Source organism: Syngnathus scovelli, chromosome 7 (assembly GCF_024217435.2).
Source record: "Syngnathus scovelli strain Florida chromosome 7, RoL_Ssco_1.2, whole genome shotgun sequence".
Taxonomy (NCBI): Eukaryota; Metazoa; Chordata; class Actinopteri; order Syngnathiformes; family Syngnathidae; genus Syngnathus; species Syngnathus scovelli.
The window spans coordinates 16,256,910-16,278,075 of record NC_090853.1 but is presented as its reverse complement, the minus strand read 5'-3'; the positions used below and the strand labels follow the sequence as shown (position 1 = coordinate 16,278,075).

At 44.8% G+C, this 21,166-nt stretch overlaps 1 protein-coding gene across 6 annotated transcripts in view; it reads right to left on the bottom strand.

The window, feature by feature from the left end:
- The window catches only part of appbp2 (amyloid beta precursor protein (cytoplasmic tail) binding protein 2), a 163,263-nt gene that overhangs the window by 127,596 nt on the left and 14,501 nt on the right, over window positions 1-21,166 (bottom strand). For all 6 annotated transcript variants that reach the window (XR_007482727.2, XR_007482728.2, XM_049725793.2 and 3 more), the window contains exon 2: window positions 17,553-17,641. Coding sequence is in view for 4 of the 6 variants with exons in the window: in XM_049725793.2 (XP_049581750.1) it covers window positions 17,553-17,641 (89 nt within the window). In the remaining 2 variants the exon portion in view is untranslated. The remainder of the gene's footprint in view (window positions 1-17,552; window positions 17,642-21,166) is intronic.

The following is a 21,166-nucleotide window of genomic DNA, read 5'->3' as shown; positions in this document are numbered from 1 at the left end:
CTCTATGGCAAAATCTAAACCCCTTTTTTCGTCCGATGTAGCTAAGGGTAATTTTACATGCATTAGATTACCTGGTACCGGTGAGAAGCTCGGCGCCCTACCTACTCCATGGTGTGGGTCCATGGCCAATGTCACTGCCCCTTTTTTGCCCATTGCTCGTAGTGATATTTGGTTTTGGTGTAATAGTAACAAACTTTATGATAGGTTGCCTTTCAACAGCTCCGGAATTTGCGCTTTGGTAACCCTATTGCTACCTGTTCATTTGATACCGATGTCCTCTTATGATCTAACATCTTTTGCTAAGTCCGTAGTGCCCGTATTCTGGCCGAGAATGAAACGAAACGCCGAATGGCGGGGCGCGGCTAATCCAACTTGCATACACGCCATTGGTGTTCCTAGAGGAGTACCGGATGAGTATAAGCTGGTGAATCAGATAGCGGCTGGTTTTGAATCCGCCCTGTGTTGGTGGTGTACTATTAACAAAAATGTTGACAGGATTAACTACGTCCATTACAACGTGCAGAGGCTTGGTAACTGGTCCGAGGCAGGTTTCAGGGCGGTCCACTCCCAACTGGCCGCTACTTCCCTCATGGCTTTCCAGAATCGAATGGCCCTTGACATGCTACTCTCAAAGGAGGGCGGTGTCTGCGCCATGTTCGGTGAGCAATGTTGCACGTTTATTCCGAATAATATTGCAGCCGGCGGAAGCCTGTCCCAGGCCCTTGAGGGCCTGCGGACCTTGAACGGGAGGATGAAGAAACACGGTGGGGTGAACACAGAGGTTTGGACCGACTGGTTGAACGTGTTCGGAAAGTACCGCACCCTGGTTTCCTCTGCCCTGGTCTCCATTGCCGTTTTCTCTGCCATTTTGACCTTGTGTGGATGTTGTTGCATCCCTTGTCTCCGATCCCTAATTAACAGGCTAATTACGACTGCTATCTCTCCACCAGCTGAGACTTTCCCGTTGCTCCAAAGGGATGACCTTTCGATCGACGGGGGTTCCTTCTCTAGTGACGACCCCGTCGGCGATTCTATTGTGGTAAACCTGTCCGGTTTGTTTCCTGAACCTGGCTTTGCCGATTAAGACTCAGTTTCCTCCCGAGTGTAAGTTAGTTCTTGCGAAGTGTGATCCCTTGGCTGAAAATCTTTTTGAAGTGGCCATATGGGTAATGTGTTGGTCTCTGGGAACATCTGATAAACAGGGGGGAATTGTTAGATAAATTGTATATATATGTTATCATGCGTTCCCTAATAAGTACTTATTAATAAAATTATTGCACAGAATGCTTGCTGTTTCGCCTTGCAGACGTCCACCAGACCACAACAAGTCATACGATGCTGTCTGGAGCTTCCTGACCTTCTACATCTCTGGGAATCCAAGAAAGCTGTTGATAGCTCAAACTATTTTGTTGATGTCTGCACATGGCATTTTGTCCTTGCACTCTTTTCTCATGGTGTCTTGTCTGTGACTTCTTATTTTGTCCTTGCACTCTTTTCGATTCTCATGACATCTTGTCTATGACTTCTTTTTGTTTATAGAATCTCGTTTCTTTTCTCATGAGACAAAGCCCACGCTTCCCCCCACCTCAGGGGCTAGTCTCACATTGTGGGTAGGGCATTCCTAAATAAAAGAGTGAGGAGTGCAAACAGACCTTTAGTGTATTTCGGGACTGTTGTAAGTCTGAATGCACTCCTCGCGAGAAAAGACTCAACATTCTGCCTCACTGGTTTTGTCTGCTGATCCTTTTGCTGATTTTGAACCTAACAGATATATTAAAAATATTTTGACAGCTGAATGTATCAAGCATGCTTTCTTTAGAAATTTAGTTTTCTTGGTCAGTGCAAATTACATACGTCTAATAAGACAATGTTAGCGAACTAGCTATTCAGACTACCTGAGGTGTTTTTAATTCTATATTGTATGAGCTCTTTTTCGAACTTTTTTTTTAAACACATTTTACTTACATTGGTCGATGGTTGGTCACTTCCCAGAAAAAGTCGCTTTCTCACTGTTATTAAATCTTCGGAGATAGTTGTTTATTTGTCACTCGAAAAAGTTGCACGTCTTTGTTGTTGTGATATGTCTTACCGGCCTGCAGAGGTCACTTTGCATGGTAATTAGTTGGATAATACATGTGTAAGAATTGAAGAGTTATGATGTCAAGTGAAAATTTGTTAGAATAAAATACATGACATGGGTTTAACGAAGATGTATGATTATAATCATGCAAAGAAATTTGTTTTGTGGCACAATCAATTGGTACCATTTTGGGTTCATTTGGAGGTTACGTCATCGCTAGAAATTAAATGCCTAATGTCTCCGAAACAGAAACAGCACAAACGAAACTTTTTGCTGCACAAACCAGCACGAACAAAGCACAAACGAACGGTACCAATTTGGGTCCATTTGGAGGAAAAGGGGGGGCTGGATGACGTCATCGCTAAAAAATAAATCTGTAATATCTCCGAAACGAAAGCAGCACAAACGAAATTTTTTGCTGCACAAACCAGCACGAACAAAGCACAAACGAACGGTACCATTTTGGATCCATTTGGGGGGAAAGGGGGGGCTGGGTGAACTCTGGATGACCTATAAAATAATCGTTCATAACTAAAAAAACCATAGCAGCACAAACGATGATTTTTGCTGCACAAACCGGCACAAACGAAGCACAAACGAATCAGACTATTTTCCTTAAATTTTGCGAGGTTGGGGGGGCTGGATGACGTCATTGCTAAAAAAAAATACATAGTGCACCCTCGTGCGGTTTAAAGTGAAAGTAACATGTGAAGTGATCAACTATACGGTCAAACCTCGGTTTTCGAACGTCCCGGTTCTCGAACAAATGGGAATTCGAACAGAAAATTCGAGATTTTTTTGCTTCGGTTGTCGAACAAAATTCGGAGGTCGAACCTCGCGAGATGAGCCGGGAGGACCCGAGAAAACCTGACCGCGTGGCCCGGATGCCGACTGACTAAGTTGTTATTGTATTTTCATTACTTTGAGGATTGTACTCACCCCTAGTCATGCCTCCAAAGAAAGCAAGTGGGAGCAGTAAAGCCATCCTAATACACAAAGACGCTCTTAAAGCAATGCGACAGCTGCGGTTGCGCGATCGGACCAAATTAATTAAATTTAATAAAATCCCTGCGCACTGAGGTCCACTTAAATTTTGGAAAGTACATCAGGACTTTAAAAATATTTTCTAAATTTTAGTGATGGCTCTGTCACAATAATGCGACCAGCGCGGTGCAGTTGCGCGGTCGGCGACGCGCTACGGTTGCGCGTTCGGCGGTGCGCTGTAGTTGCGCTGCAGTTGCGCTGCAGTTGCACAATCAGACAAAATTAAGCTCCCTGCGCACTTAGGTCCACTTAAATTTTGGAAAGTACATGAGGACTTTAAAAATATTTTCTAAATTTCAGGGACGGACGGCTCTGTCACAACAATGCGACCAGCGCGGTGCAGTTGCGCGGTGCAGTTGCGCGGTGCAGTTGCGCGGTGCAGTTGCACGGTGCAGTTGCGCGGTGCAGTTGCGCAGTGCAGTTGCGCAGTGCAGTTGCGCGGTCAGCGACGCGCTACGGTTGCACGTTCGGCGGTGCGCTGCAGTTCCGTGACCAAACAAAAATGCGCAAATGAAAAAATGCTTTAAAAAGGCGCTTTTTAGTCTTGGAACGGATTAAAAATTTTTCCATTATTTGTAATGGGAAAAATAGATTCGGGATTCGACAGATTCGCTTCTCCAACCGCCTTCTGGAACGGATTGTGGTCGAAAACCGAGGTTTGACTGTACTAGTAAGTCAGTAATGTGTCAATGATCAAGTAAAAATTTGTGAATAATTACACATATAAGTTGCTCCTGAGTATAAGTCGCCCCCCCACCCAAACTATGAAAAAAAACGTGACTTATAGTCCGAAAAAAAAAGTAATATTGGACAATTCCCCATGGCACAGCAGAACATCTCTAATCTCAATCAAGTTTTCATAGTAGCGATGTTCTGATGAGTATTTTGTTAGACCAATCCTGATGCCAATCGACCATGTGTGATAGGCTGATACCGATCTGATCACTTGGCTGCTTTCACTTAAATAATTGATTAATCTGTTAATGTTATTTTTTTAATTAATTAATCAGATTTTAAAAAACAATTGTTAAATTTCTATCCTTTTATTTTTCAAGAGTCAAGTCAAGTTTATTTATATAGCCCTAAATCACAGACTAGTCTCAAAGGCCTTCATATGTGCAAAATTATTCTCAACATCCACTGATCTTAACTCAAAGAGCAGGACAAGGCTTCAAGTAGAGTGCAGAAAATACACAAACATAATATGATTCAGTTCCTATGTTGGTCTGTAACATGTCAGATAATTGAGGGAAATGTGGCTTGTTATCTTTCCCCAGTAATAGCAACTCTTTGAAATGTCCGATATGAATTAAACACAAACACAAAGATAATCTCCAGTATGGACCAATCTACGAACCAGTCTATGTAAATCAGTCAGGTTTAAATAGAGACTTGTATTCCAATTACTGTATTTTCATGACCATGCGGCGCACCTACGTATAAGTCTTAAATCTTCTCCAAAATGGACGGGGCCTTATGTGAGCACTGAGGTCCAAAACCTGTCACTTTTACTTTCGGCATCCCGGTGAACCACACTATCGAAAAAAAGGGGACCAGCACGGTAGCGATACGCACAATGGGGCAAGAGAAGTCGACTTTTACTGTTGTGCTAACTCGCCATGCTAATGGGCAGAAACTGCCACCTCTGGTGATTTTCAAGAGGAAGACCTGCCTGGAAGTGAAAGGAATGAAGGTGAATGCGGCAAAATCAAAGGTCATGGTCGGTGGTGCTGGCCTGGGAGTGGTACCACAGTCAGGAGCATGGCCATGTGGAGTTTGCGGGAAGGGGGTGCAAGCTAACTCTATCCGGTGCAAGGGTTGTCAGAGATGGGTACACCGGAGATGCAGCGGAGTAAAAGGCAGCCTACTAGCTGCGAGACCTTCAAATGCAAGCGGTGCAGGGGAGAAGTCGCCCAAGCAGACCCAGCTGAGCAAGAGGGGCTCATAGTAGATGGGGAGATGTACGAGGTGCTGGACAGCTTCTGCTACCTTGGAGACATGCTTAACGCTGATGGTGGGGTGGACCTAGCAGTGACTGCAAGGGTGAGAAGCGGGTGGAAGAAATTCAGGGAACTCATGCCCTTCTTAACATCTAAGGCCCCATCCCTGAAGATGAGAGGCCAAGTGTACTCCGCCTGCATCAGAAGTAGTATGACGTACGGAAGTGAGGCATGGGCCCTGAAAACAGAACACGAAGAAAAACTAAACAGAGCAGAAATGAGGATGATCAGATGGATGTGTGGTGTGTCAATGAGGGAGAAAAAACCCAGTGCAGAGCTGAGAAAGAAGATGGGAGTGGAGGCCATAGTGGATGTGGTGAGGAGAGGCAGACTGCGATGGTACGGACATGTAGTGAGGAAGGACGAGAACGACTGGGTGAAGAAAGTTATGTCGAATAACGTAGAGGGAACAAGACCCAGTGGCCGACCTAAAAAGACCTGGCAGACGACCGTGTCAGCCGACATGAAGGCACTCGGCATCAACCATGAGATGGCCATGGACCGTTCCCGGTGGAAGAAAGCCATATCAAGAACCCAGTCCAACCCAGCGGCGCCTGGAAAACGGACTTTAAACCGATGATGATGATGATGATGATGATGAAGACGCTGCCTAATGAAACTGCCACCTACGATGATTTTCAAGAGGAAGACACTGCCTCATGAAAGGTTTTTACCTGTAGTCATCATTAAGGCAAATCAAAAGGGTTGGATGGACAAGGAGAAAATCAGAGATTGACTGAGTGAGGTCTACGCAAAGAGACCAGATGTATTTTTTTCCACGCGTCACCGTCCTTGTTGATCTGTGACTCTATGCGCGTCCATCACACAGCCGCTGTGAAAAGCCATGTGCAGCAAATTAACTTGAAGAGGGAACTCCAACTGCTGGACATCTGTGTAAACAGGACGCTCAAAGTAAAGTTGCATGGGAGCGTTGGATGACAGATGGCGAACACAGCTTTACAAAAACTGTGAGGCAGCATCGGGTGAATAACGCCACAATTTGTGAATGGTTTGTGGATGCTTGGGCTAACATGTCTGCTTGCACTGTTGTCCAAGCTTTCACAAAAGCCGGCATCATTTCTGAGGAATCGCACGGCAACAAGACTGACTATGAAAATGACAAGGGAATCTGGTGTGTATGATGGAGAACTTGCCCAGCTGTTCATTTCAGACACAGAAGATGAGGACTTTGATGGATTTGTGGATGAGGATTGATCAAACAATATGAGCACATTGTTAAAGTACAACCAAACTCAGCTTTGCCCCTGCTGCCTTTTTAAAACAGCGTGCATGCATGCTACCAGATGTTTTAAGCTCTCGTAGGTTTTGTCATGCATGCACCAAATAATACGGTGCACCTATTGTGTGTGTTAAAGAAATAGTTAGGGTTGACAAATTATTTTGATCGTATGATTATGTAGACTAGAATCATTAACTTTGTTAAAACCTTTCACCTTTCCTTGACTCGTGGATACTTTCCACATTCAGTTGTTGAAACTTTCCAACTGATATAGAAACATCCTTGCTTAGTTAGTTATCTAAAATGCTCCACTAGTATCTGTTTCCACAACCTTGTAAAACAAAGCGCTAAGACCCTCTGCACTGATTAACCAGGTTGCAGATGTGACCCCGAAACATGTTCACCCCACCCTGTTTTCTCTCAATAAATATTCCCTTGCAAGAGGCGAAAGGCAGACTGCTTTGAAGCACCTCTGTACCACACAAGGTGCTGATGGCTTTCTCTGCTTGCAAGTGTAAAATGGCCAAACTGTTTCACGTGTGGTTCTTGCACGAAAGGTAGAGTGAGCAAAACTCTATCAGCGCCTTTTAATACAGTGCACCCTATGGTCACGAAAATACAGTAGAATAAAACCAAGTTACCTAATGGCATGAAAATACTCATCACAGGGCAGAATGGAAAACAGAATGGAATTTCATTTGGGTTCAAAGGGTGGGATATTCCCCTTCCTCCTGCTGTAGTATGCATATTATTATAAATTAATAATTGAATCATTGATTTTATCAATACAAAATTGTAGAAGGAAAATAAGAGTTTCAAGTACCTTTTGGATTCATAACTATATAACCTGGGCATTACCAGGATGGAAAGGAAAAGAGTGCTGAAGAACATCACAGAGGAAGCAAAGAAAGCCTCCAGATGGACCTTTACAACACAGTATGAGAAGGCCAAGGGGAAGGAGAGATGCAGACTGGTGCAGGAGGAGGAGAGGGCAGAGGTGGAGGAGGTGGAGGACCAGCAGAGCTGTCAGCCAGAGGCAGCAGAGTGCCCGGACAAGGTGGGAGCAAGCATCGACCAAAAAGTCTCATGAACAGAGTTTTGGCGGGCAGAGCCACAGCGCATAAAGTTTCTTGTTCAGGCAGTATATGACATCCTGCCTAGCCCATCAAACTTCTCCATCTGAGCCAAGACGGCGTTTCCCAACTGTCCGCAGTGCCCAGGCAGGGAGCACATCCTGAGTTGCGGGGTCGATACACCTGGCACCACAACCAGGTCCTGAGAGCCATCGCGGAAGCCATCAGCATGGGAATCAGCAGTAGTAAACAGTCCGCTGCACCACCCGGACAATCGCCTTTGTGAAGGCTGGCGAGCGCCTGGGAAAAACAGCAGGAGCCAGGAACCCATCAGGACTACTAGCGACTGCTAAAGACTGGCAGCTGTCTGTTGACCTGGAGAAGCAGCTGAAGTTCTCTCAGCACATTGTCACAACCACCCTGAGGCCAGACATCCTCCTGGTCTCAGAGGAGACGAAGAACATCATCCTGATGGAGATGACAGTGCCATGGGAGGACAGACTGGACAAGGTCCACAAGAGAAAGAGGACCAAGTACGAGGAGCTGGTCATTGACTGCCGCAAGCAGTCTTGCTAGAAGTCGAGGTGTATGCCCATCAAGGTTGACTGCATAGATGTTGTGGACCAATCACTCTACAAAACCTTAAGTACATTGGGTATTACCAGGATGGAAAGGAAAAGAGTGATCAAGAACATCACGGAGGAAGCAGAGTAAGCCTCCAGATAGCTCTGGATCAGGAGAAGTGATCCACGGGAAGTAGCGAATGACACCTGAACACAAGCAGGGTCTGATCAACCATGGCTGGGTCACTTGGGAGAGGGTGTCTGATGTTGAAAGACCCGAAACACCCGAGGACCCCAGGTTAAATCACTGATGATGTGTTCAGGAGCATCCTCGAGATGTATTCTACCAACAAGTTTTCAACTGTCATTTTCCTATTTGAACACTGGGTGTCACCAACGTAACATTAAAGAACTCTGATGTGACGCCTTATCATGGTGCTCTCTTGCACCGTACTTGAATATTTGAACAAAAAAAGAAATATAAGACTGATTAGTCTTGAGATTACTGCAGCAGTCAAACTTGGATGTCAACAATATAAATCCAGACAGCAATTGCCGCCCATTCTGAAACTCTTTTTGCAAAGGTGCCCAACTGCCAAGCTGAGCTACAACAAAGCAGCAATGTTTTTTTGTTTTTTACTACCAACTTTTTACAAGCCGTAGTTTGCTTAATTTTCAAATGATTTTTATGAGGTTGACATTTTTTACAATGTCCATACATGAATGCATACATTCTTGATAGTTGTGTTGCTCACAATTAGCACATCAGCATTATGCAAGACTGACATGCTTTGTATTTGTGTGATGAAAATCTTGAGACTGTCAGTCGGCTTGCGGCTTAGCCAGGAGGCTCGCCCCGGACCACATCACAACCCCCAGGGGTCAGCTTGTTGGAAAGATTGGTAGCAATGGACTTCCAGCGAGGAGGTCACCCCTTCAGCTGAGTGTGGCCATTTAAAGCACCTCCTTTTTGGATAGGCATTGAAGGTGTACCATAGTCAAATGAACCCTTACCAATTTCAATTGAATATATAACTACGTATAAACAATTCATTTGACATAAAGCCTCTCGGAACGGGTCGTGACTTGTGAAAGGAAATAGATGTGACTGGGCACATTAGCTGCTGAGAGGCTGTTCATTTCTTGCTCCTTAATCAGCCATGCAGAGGCTAATCCTTGTGATATGTTGAAGTACTCATAAATAGAGACGTCCTGTAAAATATGGTGCTAATTGATAGCTGTTTTAAGCGATAGTCTGTACAATGATTTTCAATGGGGAAATGGTGTATGTCCCCATTCCTCATTAAAAGTGTACATTTTTAAAGACATTTGTTGCTTCATTATTTCTCCAAAATGAATGGATAAAGTAGAAAATGCTAACTTTTTTAATTGTCCTGATAAAAATCAATACATGAACGGGGCTAGTTAGTGAAGAATGAACCATCTTCGCTTTTGTGTCCCTTTAATTTACCGAGTATGATATGTGTGCCACACATACAAGTTTCATATGTTTTCACCTATGTTAAGACCATCAAAATCTGTGTTTTTGGTTAGTGTTTTTCTAAAGCAAACAGCGTGTTCCCATGGCATCAGTGTTATCTTTGAATTAAGGCGGCACAGTGTTGCACTGGTTAGCACATGTGCCTCACAGTTCAGACGTGCAGGGTTCAATTGTAGCTCCGGCCTTCCTGTGTGGAGTTAGCATGTTCTCCCCGTGCCTACTTGGGATTCCCCTGGGTTCTCGGGTTTCTTCCCACATTCCTAAAACATGCATGGTAGGCCGATTGACCACTCCAAACTGAAAAAAAAAAAAAAAAGGAAACTCAACTGGTTCGTGAGTACACTGAAGTAATGAAGGAATTGCATTGGATAAGGATACAAATCAAAAGCCCTTAGGCTGCCCGCACAAAAAAATGTTTTAAGTAATGAACCCCATGAATGAAATTTTGCCACTATAATGACTCAAAAAACTGTCTCAAGTTTGTTGTGGGGCGGCTCGGTGGCGCACTGGGTAGCACGTCCGCCTCACAGCTAGGAGGGTGCGGGTTCGATTCCACCTCCGGCCCTCCCTGTGTGGAGTTTGCATGTTCTCCCCGGGCCCGCGTGGGTTTTCTCCGGGCACTCCGGTTTCCTCCCACATTCCAAAAACATGCTTGGTAGGCCGATTGAAGACTCCAGATTGTCCCTACGTGTGAGTGTGAGTGCGATTGGTTGTCTGTCTCTGTGTGCCCTGCGATTGGCTGGCAACCAGTTCAGGGTGTCCCCCGCCTACTGCCCGATGACGGCTGGGATAGGCTCCAGCACGCCCGCGACCCCCGTGGGGACTAAGCGGTTCAGAAAATGGATGGATGGATGGAAGTTTGTTGTGAAAGTAAGAAGATTTCTAGCAACAGAAACATTTGCAGAACAAAGTTTATTTAACCGAAGTGACTTACAGTGTATTGAGCTAATGGGAGGCTATGTTTTGCCAGCTGGATAACGCTAAATGAAGGTGCTTGTGCAGTTACTTTCTATTTGCTTTGAATGTGGCGAGGTCCGTTTAGAATAAGCTTGCAGTGATTTGTGCTAACCCAAGAACCGAAGACAGTTGGGCTCAACTGAAACAAGGTTGTGTGTTGGATTACCTGAGTAAAACCTCGTGGATAATGGCAGACGTAAACTAAGACATTCCGAGTGATGTGCGTCATGACGAACTACATTGACAGCTAAAGGACTGGAGGACAAATTACACCGTTCGACAACAGCCGGAAGAAGTACATTAGGACAAATGACAGCAAAATCAACCGAAAAAGAGAAGCTCTTGCAACTTAAGAATGTACCAGCTCTGGAAGATGTCAAAAGCGAAACTATATTCTTCCTGCTAAGATTGTTACAGCAGCTGTGCAAGGAGGAACTTGCTTGGGACGAGAAGATTCCAGAACTAGGTTAGCTGAAAAAACTTAGCCAGGTGTAAGTCAAAGTCAAAGTCAGCTTTATTGTCAATTTCTCCACATGCCAAAGACACCCAAAGAAACCGAAATTTCGTTCCCCCTTATCCCACGGTGACAAGACATGGCCCACAACAGACAATCAAGTAAACAAGTAAACAACAGCGTGCTGAATAAATAATGAATAAATAACACAACAAATAAATAAATAAGAGGAGCAAAATGGAGCAAGTGAGCGTACAGCAGACATTCCAGAAAATAGTGCAACAGTGCCGCACGCTACGCAGAAGGGGGTAGCGAGTTCAGGGTCCTAACAGCCTGGAGAAAGAAGCTGTTGGCGAGTCTAGTGGTGCGGGAGCGCAGGCTCCTGTACCTCTTCCCAGAGGGCAGAAGGTCAAACAAAGAGTGAGCCGGGTGACTCACATCTCTCGCAATCGACGTTGCCTTGCGGGCGAGATGGGAGGTGTAAATGTCCTTCAGGGAGGGGAGCGAAGTACCAATAATCTTACCAGCCGTATTCACTGCGCGCTGCAGGGCCTTCAAGTTCTGTTCAGTGCAGTTACCACCCCAGACAGCGATGCAACTGGTGAGGACGCGCTCAACGGTGCCACGGTAGAATGTAGACAGGACTGCCTGAGGAGCACATGCACGCCTGAGCTTCCGCAGGAAGTACAGGCGGCGCTGAGCTTTCTTTGCCAGTGACGAGGTGCTTGCGGACCAGGAGAGGTCCTCACTGATGTGCACCCCCAGGAACTTGGTGCAGCTCACCCTCTCCACCACAGCACCATCGATGATCAGCGGCAGGTGTTTTGTGTGACCCTTCCGGAAGTCAACAACGATTTCCTTGGTCTTGTTTACGTTCAGCAGGAGGTTGTTGTCCCTGTGACTAATTAGCTGTGACTGAATCGAGATACGTGAAACCAGTGGATTTTGGGCCTGTTATAACAGCACAGTGATAGGGTTGACAGCTTATCCTATGATTATGTTTGAAGTGTGACTTAGAACTAGTATTTCTGCTTGTGCCTGCTGTAACCTTAAGTTGTGCTCCACCTGGGAGTGGACACATCTGATTGCTGACCATTGTAGAGATCGGAGATAATACCACCTCTGCAGACTGGCCGAACCCAGTCAGCAGAGGCGACCCCAGCAGACACTTTGTTACGATGAAGACATGTTCTGTACACCACACCCTGTTTGACACAAATAAATATAGCGTCTGCTTTTGGGGAAGTCGGAGTTCGCTTTCAAACACTTCATGTCCTGTACAAGGTTCTCCCCGTTTGCAAATGTAATAAAAGGGCAAACTGTCTCTCGTGTGGTTCTTACAATAAAAGGTAGAGTGACAAAAACTCCATCAATTTGGTGTTGTAACCCGCATCCCAACATACCGGCTGTTGACGGACGGAGGGCGACGTGCTGAAAACCGTTTCCACCAGTGTTCATTAGTCGGACCTGGTAAAGAAAGTCCTGTGAAGTGAATTCTTCGCCAGGCCAGCATTCTAGGTCAGCCTTCGTTTGACAACAGCGGATTGAAGGGATCCGGAAGTGCAACGAACCAACAGATAAGTAAGTTAAAAGCCCATTTGATGTGAAAGTGCTGATGTGAAATGTTAAAGTGAAATGAGCACATGAAAAAGCTTGGGTTTGAGTCTCAGTGGAAGGAACGAGCTAATAAATAGAGAGCTTCTTTTTCGTTAATCGAAGAAGGGCGTAGATTCTTCTTTGTCCGTTTTTCCGAGCTAAGAGAAACAGCTTGGGTTCGAGTCCCAGTGGAAGGAACGAGCTAGAAAAAACAGACCTTCTTTTTTGTTAATCAAAAAAGGGCGGAGACTCTTTTTTGTCCGTTTTTCCAAGCTGATAGTAGGGTTTACCCCCGTCCTGAATAGGTCTGAAAGTAAAAAAGAATTAAAGCTTGTATTCAATTTGGAGGAAACGGCAAAGAAAAAAAAAACTTCCTTTTTCTTTTTAAGATGTGCGAGATTCTTCTTTGTCAGTTCTCCAAGCTTAAAAAAGAAAATGAGCGATTGAGAGTGTGAAAGATTGAAATCAGTTAACTGAAGCAACAGCACTGGTGGTTCTAACCTAAGCCAGACTGTTGAAATTGGCCATATTGAAAATTTAAATTTAAAGATCATATATATATACCGGTGGTTGGGGACCTCTGTTCTATGGGATTCAGGTCTGGACTCATTGTTAGCCCCTTTAGAAGGTGCCTTCGCTCAAACCATTTTCTAGTGCTTTTTGAAGTGTGCTTTGGGTCATTGTCTTGCTGAAAGACCCATGACCTCTTAGGGAGACCCAGACATTATGCTGCAAAATTTGTTGGTAGTCTTCAGACTTCATAATGCCATGCACACAGTCAAGCAGTCTAGTGCCAGAAGCAGAAAAGCAACCCGAAAACATAAGGGAACCTCCGCCATATTTGACTGTTGGGACCGTGTTCTTTTCTTTGAAGGCCTCGTTTTTTTTCCTGTGAACTCCGTGTTGATGCCTTTTCCCAAAAAAGCTCAATTTTTGTCTCATCTGGGCAGACAACATTCTTCCAAAACGTTTTTGCCCTTCTCAGGAAAGTTTTGGCAAACTCCAGCCTAGGTTTTTTATGTCTCTGGGTCAGAAGTGGGGTCTTTCTGGGTATCCTACCGTTGAGTCTGTTTTCATTCAGACACCGACAGATAGTACAGGTTTACACTGTTGTACCCTCGGACTGCAGGACAGCTTGAACTTTTTGGATGTTAGTCGAGATTCTTTATCCACCATCCACACAATCTTTCGTTGAAATTTCTCGTCAAGTTTTCTTTTCTGTCCACATCCAGGGAGGTTAGCCACAGTGCCATGGGCTTCAAACTTCCTGACGACACTTCACTGCTCATGGTAGACGCAGAAACATCCAGGTCTTTGGAAATGGACTTTTAGCCTTGAGATTGCCCTTACTCACAATTTTGCTTTCAAGTCCTCATACAGTTATTTGGTCTTCTTTCTTTTCTCCATGCTCAATGTGGTACACAGAAGGACACAGGACAGATGTTGTCAACTTTAATCCATTCTAACTGGCTGCAAGTGTTATTTAGTGAGTGCCACTACCTCTTATGTGCCACAGGTAAGTAACACTTACTGTTAAGTATATAAATTAGAGAAGCATCACATGATTTTTCAAAGGGTGCCAATCCTTTTGTCTACCCCTTTTTTTACGTATGTTTGGTCTGGAATTATATCCAATTTGGCTTTTTGGAAAATTATTTTTGTAGTTTTACATTAAAGACAAACAAAATTAACATTTTAATATCAAAGCATTTGTAATTGCAATCATTTTCTGAGAGAAATTGACCATTATCTGAAAGAATTGCTGGGGTGCCAATACTTTTGTCCAGCACTATATGTGTGCGTGCATGCGTGCATGCGTGCGTGCGTGCGTGCGTGCGTGCGTGACGGACGGACGGACGGACGGACGGACGGACGGACGGACGGACGGACGGACGGACGGACGGACGGACGGACGGACGGACGGACGGACGGACAGACAGACAGACAGACAGACAGACAGACAGACAGACAGACAGACAGACAGACAGACAGATAGATAGATAGATAGATAGATAGATAGATAGATAGATAGATAGACCGTGAATTTCGGACTATAAGACGCTACTTTTTTCTCTAATTGTGAACCCTGCGGCTTACAGTCCGGTGCGGCTTATACAGGGTTTTTGTCTGTGATTTTTCTCATGACTAATATGGCACTTATACACTCATAAAAAAGCTGTGGACCGCTGTTGTGCTGTTCTATTAATAAAAGTTATGCGTCTCTAAATAATCATCTCTTTCCTGACAATTATCTTTGTGTATATTCTTTTACAAATGGTAATTAAACATTAAAAACCTTACGCGATCAGGCGGCGACTTTACATGCATTTTTTTCTAACGGCCGTCAGGGGGGGCTTGAGCAGAAAAGGTAAGAGTGAGAGAGGTGGAATACATGCGTCGAGGAAGACAGTAGTGGTGCATTCTGCATGAGGAAATTTAGCATAAACAGAGCCCAATGATGGAAGACACTGGAAGGCGTGCGTATGACGCAGCTTTCAAGTTAAGAGCCATTGAGGTGGCTCTGTCACGCCCGTGCCACTTCGCTCAGCCACACCCCTTTCGTTACCGTAATGTCTGTCACCTGCTTCCTCTTGTTACCCTGTGTATTTAAGCCCTGCCCGTGTGTTTCTCCCTGTCGGTGTCTACTGTTGTGTCCATTCCTGTTCGTGCCCAGTGTTCCTGTTCGTGTCATCTGGTTTTCCCTCGGTCTGTCTGAAGGCTCACGGTCAGAATTTTAATCTTGTCCAAGGGGACTTCATGTCGGTCAGTCTGTCGGTTTTGCTGGCCGTGAGTCTTCCTCCCGTCTGTGTCGTTCGTTCCCCACCTGCCTCCCTTCCAACTCCTTTTCCCTGCAATAAATCCTGGTTCAAGCTGCATTTGGTCGCCCTGGCTCAACTCATTCCTGACAGAAGACACCGACCATCACAGCGACCAGCGCTTGGACCAACCCTTTGCCGGCTCCCGCAACTGCTGCATGGTCGCCAAGGAGATGAGTTCAAGCGACGCAAGATGCACGGTTGCCCCCCCCAAAAACAGATCCGACGGCGCGAATCCAGCGGCCGCCACTTGTTCCGGCGGCGCGGATCCAGCGGCTGTCACCGTCGGCCTTCAACGGTGCATGACGCACGGCCGCCCCCCGATCCAGTCCCGACGGCGCGGATGCTGCGGCCGCCACCAGTTCCGGCGGCGCAGATCCAGCGGCCGTCACCCAGTCGGCTTCAACGGCGCATGACACACGGCCGCCCCCCGATCCAGTCCCGACGGCGCGGATGCTGCGGCCGCCACCAGTTCCGGCGGCGTGGATCCAGCGGCCGTCACCCAGTTGGCCTTCGGCGGTGTGTGACGTGCGGCCACCTCCCCATTTCCTCCCGGCCCATGTTGGACAGTCTTGGGTTTTTTTTCTTTTTTGGGACGTCGGGAGCCGTCCCTTGTGGGGGGGGTACTGTCACGCCCGTGCCACTTCGCTCAGCCACACCCCTTTCGTTACCGTAATGTCTGTCACCTGCTTCCTCTTGTTACCCTGTGTATTTAAGCCCTGCCCGTGTGTTTCTCCCTGTCGGTGTCTACTGTTGTGTCCATTCCTGTTCGTGCCCAGTGTTCCTGTTCGTGTCATCTGGTTTTCCCTCGGTCTGTCTGAAGGCTCACGGTCAGAATTTTAATCTTGTCCAAGGGGACTTCATGTCGGTCAGTCTGTCGGTTTTGCTGGCCGTGAGTCTTCCTCCCGTCTGTGTCGTTCGTTCCCCACCTGCCTCCCTTCCAACTCCTTTTCCCTGCAATAAAGCTGCATTTGGTCGCCCTGGCTCAACTCATTCCTGACAGGCTCATAAAGAAGGGAACAGAGCAGTTGCACATAAACTTGGAATAAATGATTCGATTTAAAGTGGCCCTCCGACTTGAATGGGAGGCTTGGATGACCAGCGGCGAGAAATCGTTTACAAAACCTGGACGCATGCGAAGAGCAACTTTCGCACAAGTCTGCCAGTGGATCCTGACAGCGTGGAGCAGTGTGAAAAAATTCACCATCACCAACGGGTTTCGAAAAGCCGGTCTGCTGCGTGACAGAGAGCACAAGCTCACGAGTGAATCTGCCTCAAGACAAAAGTGACAATGAAAGCGACAACGAAAGAGAGAATGAGAAAGAGTGTTGTGACGTACATCTGGCGCTATTCCAATCGGACACTGAGGAGGAAGATTTTGCTGGTTTCAGTGGACAGGAGGAAGACAAAGACGGCTCTCAGTGACTTTGTTTACTGGTATGTTTTTTTTTTTTATCCGCCTAGTTAGTGCTGTTACTTCCGTGTTTACAACAAAATGTTAATGTTATTAAAACTTTAGCCCAGCTAGTGCTGTTACTTCCGTGTTTACAACGAAATGTTAATGCTATTAAAACTTTAGCCCAGCTACTGCTGTTACTTCCGTGTTAACGACGAAATGTTAATGTGATTAAAACTTTAAAAAGGCTTTCTGTGTACTGTCTTTCTTTGTAAATAACTCGTGCGCACGTGCGGCTTATAGTCCGGTGCGGTTTATATAAGTATAAAACTAAAAAAATCATGAATTTTAGCTGGTGCAGCTTATAGTCTGGTGCGGCTTATTAAATCCCTGAATAAAGGGACTCTTGAAGGAGATGGAAAATTACATGATAAGTAAATTTTTCTGATTATATGAGGTATATGCCAAAGTGGAAGAAAAAGCATGGAGTAGAAGGAAAAATAAAAGTTGCCATATGGAAAATAGTGGTTGAGATTTTGGAGGCCAGTGTGGCTAGAAAGAAAAAGGATCCAAGGAAAAAAGTAAAGAAAAAGAATTGCAATATGCTAAAGTATGGCTAAGAATATTAGAAGAAATAAGAGAAAAACTTTAAAAGACAAAAAAACAAAGGTCAAAGGTGATGAGGCTGCCAGTATGTTTTTCAGACCGGAGGACAATGAGGCCCCAGTGCACAGGCGCTCAGTCGCAGCTCAAGACACAAGAGGTGTCTGTAGCAGCAGCTCCTCCTGCTCCTACGCAAAACATAGTAGTGTCTTTTTATAGGTAGTCTTACCTCTTGTCTGAAGCTCGAAGAACTTTAGCAAACACTTCCAGGTCACAAAACTCCCCTCCTAGCTGACAGAGCCTGCCCTGCTGGTAAAGCTGAGAGACACAAAAAAAGAGGACTTTTATGACCACAAAATGTGAAAAGGCTGTCTGCCCGTTAAAGATCAAATGTGAAGTAAACTTTTGTATACTTGTTTAATGACTAAAACTATTTCAAGCATACCTTTTTTGTTTTTTTGATGTAACCTACCCAGATTCGTAATTAGACCTATAAAAACACTCTTAAAAATGAAAAGCTTTTGTTTGGCAATCGACGGTAATCTGAGATGACATAGTTTCAAGTACGCCAAGTGTTCAGTCAGCCATTGTGCTGTGGATTGTCCCGTTCACTGCTCTTTGTCATTGTTAGCGCGTTTTTTGACAAAATGCCTCAGCGGTGTGTGCCAATGCAATGTTTACAACTAGACCAACTGTTATTTGAGTGGCCAAAAGATAAGACGCAAATTAACCCTTTTTGTCCTCGCAAACTGAATTCTCACCGGTGTTGACGAGTGGTTTTTTTCCTGTTTTCTCAACCATTTTGCTGATGATGAAAGTTTTGCAAAATGTAGGTGTGATTATCATCAATTTTAAAATACATGTAGAGCAGGGGTCACCAACCTTGTTGAGGCTGATGCATTCACAAATATCTTGCCAGTGTTTCTGGCAGTGGCAGTCAATGTAGTCCCCACGTGCGGTCGCGCGAGTGCAGAGCGGCGCAGATGAGGCGTTTGGAGCATGGGACGCACAACACAAATTCACTCTGCCCACTTCTCCGCTGGATATAAAGAATGTTAACTTTTTATGCACTACGCCTTGTGTGAGCCAATCAGCTTTGAGAACGTACCACGTGACACACTACGTTGTGTACTTCGTGGTGAAAGTAGAGAACCTAATGCACAAAAAGATGATCATCCGAGAACTACAATAACTCAAAGTAACAATACCGGGACAAAAGTACAGGAGGAGGCTTTGAGAACTGTGAGTAAGGAACTTGGGCCTCATAAGTTTTAGTTTTTATTAATTCTTACTTTTTTTTTTCAGCTGTTGTCGTGTACTGGGACGGTACCATTGTTTACATTACAGCATTAGCACAATGTCTGCCACTCGATGTTGAAACCTTTTCTTGTCATCCAAGCGGTGGAAGGTCTGCGGGACTTAAAAGTAGGGATGCACGATATATCGTATTACAATCGGTATCCGCCGATGTTTGTCATTTTGTAACATCTGCATCGGTTCAATGAGTAAAATGGAAACATCTGGCAGAATCCCCGTTTGCCAAACATTTGTTGATTAAATGGTTAGAAAACGCTCTTTAACCTAAAATTGTTGACAATGTTGACAGACATCATGTAACGACGGCACAAGATTAAAGATATACATTTTTCAGAAGGAAAAATAAAATGTTGTGAAAATAATTAATAAAATTAAATAAAACCAAATTGAATAATGTTGACACGACAAGTCCAACATACTCTGAGTCTATCCCCAGGGATGAGAACGGCAAATGACAAAAAACACCGGAAAGCCGCAATGAGCCAGGGGCCACAGGCCCCCATTGGGGGCTGCAAGGCCCACAGGCCCCCATTGGGGGCCGCAGGGGGCCAGGGGCAACGCCCCAGAGGGGGCTCAGGGGGAAAAGCTCCCTGGAAACTCCTGGGTTTTGGCAGTAGAGCAACCCCAAAACCATTCATTTCATCACTCAATTTCAACAGTTTTGTTAAAAAAATATTCCTGCTTGGTGCGCTACCAAGGTGAACACAATCTATTCTATTCTATTCAGTGTTTTACCAGGTAAGCCAATTGAGAACACTTTCTCATTTACAATGGCGACCTGGTAAGAATCTATTTTCCCCATTACAAATAATGGAATGTTTTTTAATGCGTTCCAAGACTTTTTTAAGCATTTTTTCATTTGCGCACTTTTGTCCGATCGCGCAACTGCAGCGCACCGCCAAACGCGTAACTGTAGCGTGTCGCCGACCGCGCAACTGCACTGCTCTGATCGCATTATTGTGACAGAGACGCCGCTGAAATTTTGAAAATATTTTTAAAGTCCTGACGTACTTTCCAAAATTTCAGTGGACCTCAGTGTGCAGGGAGCTTAATTTAGTTCGATCGCGCAACCGCAACGCACCGGGCGCTCACTGTCGCATTGCTTTAAGAGCGTCTTTGTGTTCCGAGTTGTAAGATGACGCTGCTCTCGAGCCATGCCCATCTGAAGCAGTTCCTGATCCCGTTCAACCCTGGCACGATCCTCGTCTTTTTTCTCTAAAACTTTCGCCATGCTGGTTCGATTGACAGCTCCGGCACGCTCCTTTAAGTTTGCCTCGCATCATACGAGTAGCCGTTACGCAGCGGCACGGCGACTAACGGCCGCCAGCAAATGTATTTTTGTTGTCTCGATGACTTATGTTTGGTGTGTTGCCGAGAGTATTTCATTTATGGTTATTTAGTATAGCGGAACCGTTACGCGCAGTTAGTTATGTAATGTGTGCCTACTAGTGTTGTGTGACGTCAGACGTTGAGCGTTGACTTACGTGCTGTATTTCTTTCTGTTGCGGAACCACACACACACACACACACACATACACCCTTCACACGCTTCATACAATAATCACACACACAATTATCACATTCACACACCCAAAGACTCACCCATGTACACTACACACACCTGCTCTCACATCCTTACGACCAAACATGTGCCTATACCCTTTTGCCAGTTTGCCTGTATGCGCCTATGAGCCACAGTGCCTGTTACTATTTTGCCAATAATTCAGTAATCAAAACTGAACCACGTCTTCCCTCCTGTGTTCTGACCGACACCCGTGGGCGAAAAGAGAATAACCATCCGAGCCAAACCCCTATACAGTCTTCAGGCTCCCCATCAATAGCTGTAGCAGTTTGCATTATTTTATTACAATGTTTATCCTTATTCAGATTTGTTTCAAGACTACAGTTACAGTTAGACTTCACTTTGATGGTTAATGCAGTTATTGCAATTTTGTTGTTTTATCACAGTAGATTGGTTTATTTACATTTCAAAAACCAGAAGCCATTCATTTGCAAATGTGATTGCACTTTAGTTTACATATTTAGATGTTCAGATATTATATATTATATATATTTTTGCATGATTTGAATGAGGCAAAATAACATGCTTTTTCTCTCGAATATATTGTAATAATCATTTGTTTAGATGTAATCATTTTCTGTATAAAAAGTAATTTGGTGTTCAAAAAGTTTTTTTTCAAACTTGAGTCTTGAAAAAGTGGGGGTCGTCTTATAATCAGGGTTGTCTTATATCCGGGCCAATACGGTACATCCCTTGGTGTCTGCAGATAGTTTGCTATTGCAAATGAGAATCTGTTGTCGATTGCACTACTAGAAAAGTTAAAGATTAAAATAATAATGAATTAATTTTTTTTTTCTTAGATGTATTAAGTTTGTTTTATTATTGTTATTGTTGTATTAATAAGAAGGGTGATATTGGTGTTGGTGACTGCAGTTATTTCATATATAGGGCGCACCGGAGTAAAAGGCGCATAAAATAGAAGCTATACTGCAACAAACTGAAGT